General features: G+C 46.2%; 1 protein-coding gene across 1 annotated transcript; it reads right to left on the bottom strand.

Annotated features, from left to right (window-relative positions):
• Positions 1-1,722: 1,722 nt before the first annotated feature.
• On the bottom strand, positions 1,723-5,950 carry LOC119303290 (BTB/POZ domain-containing protein At3g50780-like). Its single transcript, XM_037580405.1, has 3 exons — positions 5,213-5,950; positions 3,774-4,470; positions 1,723-3,076 (listed from the first exon to the last, which is right to left on the bottom strand). The coding sequence occupies exons 2-3, from the start codon at positions 4,401-4,403 to the stop codon at positions 2,129-2,131; spliced, it is 1,578 nt and encodes a 525-aa protein (XP_037436302.1). The 5' UTR covers positions 4,404-4,470; positions 5,213-5,950; the 3' UTR covers positions 1,723-2,128.
• Between the last annotated feature and the right edge of the window lie 981 nt (positions 5,951-6,931).

The following is a 6,931-nucleotide window of genomic DNA, read 5'->3' as shown; positions in this document are numbered from 1 at the left end:
GCGGCGAGAGGAAACCAACAAGAGGCGGGGGCTAGGTTAGATCGCCCGCTGGGAGGATCACCATCAGGGGGCTGCAGGCCGCGGAGGGCGCTCGCCCAGCTCGGCGATGACCGGTCCGTCGCCGACTACGAGAGCATGGTACTTTCATGAGTTCTAGAGGATGTAATCATCGCAGAAGACTTTTGCATTACGAGCATCCCAGATTGATTATCCATGGGATCGACATGATTCAAATTGACAAGCTTCATGAAAAGAAAACTGACAGATTTCGCTGACATGTCCCATCTGAAGTTTGAAACAGGAAGACATCTGGTCCTCTGACCTGGAAGGCAAAATTAATAACGCTGCCTTAGCAGGAAGCTGCGAGGTAGCTCAGGCCTTCTTTGGTTTATAGGATAGGGATTTTACAGGAACTAGCAAAAGAGCACGTGGGTTGCAACGGGAGAGAAAACATAACATATGCTCTTAACTCAACAACTATCACTCAAGACCACAATAGGTCCATCTTCTTTATTTTTGCAAGGCATCATATTTGTTTTGCCGCTTATCCTTCTTCTCACCCTCGATGGCCTCGGTATTCACACAAAACAACAAAAAACGTGTGTTGAATATGGTTAATCCTAAGGCGTCTCTCTCTCCCTCTCTCCTGCCTCTCCCTCTCTCTCTCCCTCTCTCTCTCTCTCGCTCGCTTTCTCTCACTCTCGCGATGAGAAATCTGTTGTTTTCCCTGCGACATTTTTCAGAGGTATGCATGTGTAGTTATCGATGTTTGCTTTTCCGTATATGGTCATAGTGGGGTGTTTATTTGCAATCCGGATCGCCGCTGGTATGAAAGTTTGCTTCCATAACAATATTTTAAAAATATTTAACAGGTAAAATTAACATCATATTTAGATTCCACATAATTTTCTAATAAAATGTCATATACAATATGTTAAAATCGAAGTTACGGTTTAAAAGATACAGATAATTTAGAAAATCATTTGGTTTGACTCAAATATATTTCAAAATAATATTTAAAAATACTTAACAGGTAAAAATAATCTCATATTTATATTCTACATATTTTTCTAATCAAATTTCATATATAACATGTTTAAATCGGAGTTACGGTTTAAAAGATATGGATGATTTTAAAAAACATTTGTTTGACAAAAATATGATCCGTGAATGAATTACCTAAAACATCAGGGGGGTTTTCGAAAAATTTAAAATAACGGTTCGGGTGTGACTTAAATCCGAACGGCGGGTTGATTTCTAGAAAAGACAGGGACTTTTGTGTAAAATATGAAAATAACGATTCGGTTTAACTTAAAATAGGACTGCGGATTGAATTCTCTGAAATAGAGGGACTTTTCTGAAAAATGTCATGACGGACGAAAGAAACCCAATTTGCTTTATTATTAGGTAAAGATAAAGATAGGAAAAATTATAAGAAGTGAGATGACGTGTATGTCAATTCCTATAAAGAATGAGATACCATTTGATGCATAGAATAGGATTTTTTCCATTGAGTCTAGGCTAATGTTTTTTTTCCTTCAAAATGTGAAGGATTAATTCCTATCCTACATAGAAATAGGAATCCATTCATACAAACCAAAGGGTTTTAAAGAAATTTTTCCTTTGCAAATTCTATCCTATAGAATTTCTACAAAAACCCTACAAACCAAAGGAAGCCTCAACATTTATAGAATCCCAGGCAAGCATGTCGTTGAAGCAAGATTCAAAATACTCAACTCTCCCAAATCTCAGATAATAATATCACAATAGTACGTACTCCTACATCCCAGCAAAATATTTACAATTGCATCACAAGCATGCAGTTTCTACAGGTGAGCCGCAATAATACAGTGTCACCACTACCGCACAATGTCTGTGGTAACAAAACGCAATGCAACAAACTGATGTCTCGTGGTAAATAAGCAGCACATCAGACAAGACATTCGGTAAGCCAGAATTCAGAGAACTTAACGTATCAGCGAAGACCCGAAGAAGCACCACAAAGCACAGCGCACAAACATATTCTCAAGCCTCACACAAATCAACTTATACGACTAAACCCTTTTTCAGCGATGTTCTACTTACGAAACGGCGCGCGATAGCTTCCCTGCGCAAGCCACCGGAGATCTCAACTCCGACCCGACTGCGACCGGCTCCCCTGCTGTTCGACGTAAGGCCGCACAAAGGTCCTCCTCCACCACACCTCAAAGGCCTTCTGCAGGTTGGGGCAGCTGTTCCCAACCTTGAGGAAGCTCCCGAGCCACGAGAGCAGTATCGTCTGCTGATCCTCCAGCGGCAGCGTCAGGATGGTCGACCCGATCCCTTCCTCGACGACGGTCCGGTCGAACGACCTGCAACCGTGCTGCAGCCAGTTGTAGTCATCCATGAGAGGCTGCAGCCAGACATCCAGGAGGAGCTGCCTGGTGTCCTTGGACGGGAGCATTTCGCCTTTCCCAATCGCCACAAAGAGCCTGGCAGTGACGCAGCTCACAAGGTGGCGCGACTTGGTCGGTAGCTTGGAATGAAGCCCAGCCAGCTCACGTTGGTTAGACCACAAGCCTGCAAATTCTTCTGCAGCATTCCTGCCAGCCAAAATCTCGGTTAACCATAACAGATTATCCGCTTCGAGAGTAATCTGCCGAAGAACCGGTTCCTTAAGCTCCAAAGACTGCTCAGAGAAATCACTGTCAGATGCTTGTTGAAACAGGGTCAGCAGAGACTCCAGGCAATTCTGGCAATAGCTGTAGAGGGTCTCAACACATAGGTCAGCAGAGCTACTGGCACAGCTGCTGCTGCTCTCCTTGAGAAGCTTGAGCACCAAGGACTTCATCTCGCGCCTCCCTCTGTCATCACTGCTTTTCAAAACTAGTTCTATGATACGCACAAACGTGTCATTTGGTGGGCTCGTTAGGTCAGAGCATACCCTCTTCAGTATTGGGGTGACACCGTAATCCTCGGTCTGAAGATGCCGAACAGATGAGACCACATTCTCCTCTTCTTCCCCGGCCCAAGGGACCGCTTCCAAGTAATTCAAGCATGACAGAACACATGCTCGGAAACCCAAATGTTCTGCAACCTGTACAGTATAGAAGGAACTAAATTACATAGCGAACAGCAAACAGAAGTTGAAAAAAAAGGTGCATTTGTTCTGAAGATTCTAAGTTGGTCATTCATCCTAATTGAGGCACCATGCTGCTAAGGAATGGCCAATGTGCATGGAAGCATGGGCCTGATTGGTATGATTATCTCAATCTGCACCAATCGGTACATGCAAGCAAGATGCAGTATCAGTCATGGGCTGTGCCGTCTTTGCTGACTTACTATCATGGATTAAGTGACAATGCAATATTTATATAGAAGAAAATATTCCTTTGATATAACAACACGCAACAGACATGGATATAGTACTCGTTACACTTAAAAAATGGCTAGTGGTGGTTCATAATTATATGTTGCTTCCTTAGGTAGACATACCAAGTTAAAAGTTAACTTTTATTTAAGTACTAGATTTCCCTACACATGACAAGCTTCTAGATTTGAAAGCATTTCGGTGAAGGAAAAAAAGGCCCCCATATTAAGGAAAAATATTGCACTAACTTAAAGCACCAGAAAGAAAACTTAAAGCACCAGCACATGTCAATTCTAACTTTCTTATCTCTAACAAAAGCAGAAGGCTCGGCTTTTTACTGTTTCTACATCTATACTAGCTAATTATTAAACTATAGAGTTAATCAAACTGAGAAAAGGAGATGCAGAGTTAACGTTGGGTAAACCTTCAAGATCCGAAGTACGCTTGGAACACTTTGCTTGATCAACCTCTGCTTGACATCATTGCAGTACATCAAGCCAACAGTCTCAACATAAATCTCCACATCTTCACAATCAGGCACTTCTATGCTGGACACTGGAGATTGCCTTGACAGCTTATCGGCAAAGAAGGTGCTATTTTCAGCAAGGATGTTCTTGTGCACACTCATCTTTACAGCAACACCATCCTTGCCATACAGCACAACTCTCAAGTCACTCATCTCAATCTGACCAAAACCAACAGATATCTTATGCTGCTTCGGTGGCCTCTCGCTCGCCGCCTTCGGTGGATTGGACGTGGCATTGTCCGCCGCCGCCGGGCATCTTTGCTCGTCTGAATTAGCTCTGGACCTTGTTGGAGTCGAATGTGTTCTCCTCTCCGACGAGATAGTCGGCGCCCTCTGGACCGAGGAGGCCTTTGACGCAGGAGGGGATGCACCCACTTTGGGCCTTGTCTGCTGGTTTTGGTTCTTCACTGTCTTCTGGAGCACGGTCTGTGATGGGCAGCACCAGAACCCTTCCGGGGTAACAGCAATTGGGACGGTTCTGAACTTTGTTGCTCGGGCATCAAGGCTTCCAACCTTGAAGTCTGCCATATTATGTAGGAAGCTTATGACCAGTGACCCTTGGAGGCAGCTACTGAACCAGCACTAGTTCGTATACCTGAGAATAAGTAACACGCAGGAGTTAGACTGATGAACTGAAGCTGGAACTAATAGTGTATATGTTTTGCTCTGTAAGTAAGAAAGAGAAGATTTTATCAAGAAGTAAAGAGCAGACAGTTTACAGTATCTCTCTCAATGAGCAGTGAGTGTACCTCCAAGTACATAGTTCACACTCTTCTTCATTACGAAAGTGGTGCAAACTTGGGATCCATCTCTCAAGCCCAGAAAGAAATTCGAACCAGCAGCAAATGCTCGGAAATTTCATAATCAAACTACGAGACCAACTCTAGAGTCTAAACATTTATAGAACCTGACTACATGGTTGCTCAATCTTGAGCAAATTGGAACAAATTCACCAAGACAGTTTACAGCATCTTCTTTATGTGCAGTGTGAGTACAGCTCCTAGTTCATAGTTCACACCTAGATCTTTCTGTTTTTTCATCTGAAAGCTAGTACAAATTCAGACCGGGCTCTGAAGCCCAGACAGAAATCTGAACCGCCAGCAAATGCTCTGAAGATTCATGAGCAAACACGCATGGACTACCAGACAAACTCCAAACATTTCTAGAGTCAGGCTGCAGGGATGCTCAATCTTGAGCAAATTGAAACAAAGCCACCGTATAAAAATACCAAATCCACCTAAAATCTTCCGCAGTTGGCGACTCAGGGAGACCAATTTCAGCCAGGTTAACACGCAGCAAAAGGAAAATAACGAGGAGCGTGAGAATGTGACACATACCTCTCCTGCTCTCCAATCCGGCACCACAAATCCTCCTCAAGCTCCGGCCACGCGCAGACGCCCCCAATCCTCCACCAAATCACCAGCTCCCCAGGAACCACCGAGCGAAACTTGAGCAGAGCCGCCTCAAGCCCTCAACACCTCAGGACATCAGAGACTATCAGAGGCACCGAGCGAATCACCGGGAGGAGCTCCGTCCCTCCCCCGCCACCGCAGCTCAAACCGCAGGCAGTAGTACTACTACTACTAAAGAGGAGCAGCCGCAGCATCTAGGCAGGCATGGACGGAACCTCGCATCATTTCTTTCCCCCCACCCCAAAGCCGACGGGGAAAAGACGGAGCGAAAAGCGGCCACCGAAGGAAGGAAGGAAGGAAGGAAGGGGACTGGGGAAGGAAAAGAGAAAGAGAGCAGCAGCAGCAAAGCAGGGCCGGCAGCTTCTTTCCGGACGGGCGAGAGAACGACGAGCGGTGTCCCCCCTTTAACCGCCTACGATGATGCCACCCCGGCCATCATGGCACGGGCGCATGGCATGGCAGCCTCTCTCCCTCCTCCCCGCTCTGAATCTCCTTGTTCCTCTCCCCTTGTACCCTTGCTTCCGGGCCTCTCCTCCGCTGCCCCACTCCGCGCTCTCCCTTCCCGCTCTGCTACTTCTGGTTCTTCTCTCTTCCTTGGTGGCTGTACACTTGTGCACTTCTTTCTTTTACCACACCACGCTGTCCAGCCAGTCCCCGTCGGTTCTTGCGAGGAGCCTCTCTCTCTCTCTCTCTTTCTCTTTCTCCTTCGCCGCAGTGTGCGGGCCACGGGCAGCGGTCAGTCTGAGTGAGTCAGAGTGGTCTGGGACTCCGGTCTGCTGGTGTCCTGTCCGATTTACTCCTCCTTTCGACGTTTACTCGTTCACTGCTATCCTCTCGGGCGCTGCAGCCTGCAGCTGCTTTTGTTTTCACCCCTAACCTCGACCTCTATCCGGCGGTCTGGCCTGTGGAAGCGGAGCGTAATCTATCTCGGCGTTTGGTTTTGCACCGGAGAGAAGACTTTTCATCGCATGCGCGCCTTGGTCTGGCAGCCCCCAATACTCCTCTTGCTTCGCTTGTACTGAACGGTGTTGCAAGGACGGACTAGCCTCTACCTTTTTTGCTGCAAATCTGCGTAGACGGAATCAACAGGTGCACAAGAAACACTATTCGGTCGATGAAACTCTGAAGCGAGTAGGAGTAGCATGTTGCCGTGTTGCTTGGGAGGAACACGCCAGCAGGACACGTCCTCTCTCATGATAACTACTGATCATTGCCCTAGGGGTTAGAGCTTGGGATTGTGCCTAACCTAGTGTAATCGTCGAAGTACTCCCTCTGTTCCTCAATATAGTGCGTATTAGTTTTCTGAGACAATTCCGCAATGTAGTGCGTAGTTCGAGTCCAGCCCAATTTTAGACAAAACTAACCCTCTGCCAACCCACCCAATGCATCGCCTCCTTCCCTTGTTTATTCCCTCTCGTACACATGGGATGGGACAGAGCAAGATGATGGGAGGGCGCAGTAGTTTTACTTCAATTTTCTAGTCTCCTGACGCATTGGGCAGATGGTGTCTGCTACAGATCGATAGGGGTATTTCTCGTCCAAAATATAACGCCAGCACATGCATTGGTATGTGGGCTTCTCTCTATGCGCATTACATTTAGGAATGGAGGGAGTAGTAGGTTAGTACTACGAACGTTTCGCAAA

This window comes from Triticum dicoccoides, chromosome 5A, assembly GCF_002162155.2.
Source record: "Triticum dicoccoides isolate Atlit2015 ecotype Zavitan chromosome 5A, WEW_v2.0, whole genome shotgun sequence".
In the NCBI taxonomy this organism is placed as follows: domain Eukaryota; kingdom Viridiplantae; phylum Streptophyta; class Magnoliopsida; order Poales; family Poaceae; genus Triticum; species Triticum dicoccoides.
Note: the sequence above shows the minus strand (reverse complement) of the source record. Positions and strands in the feature narration are given on the sequence as shown.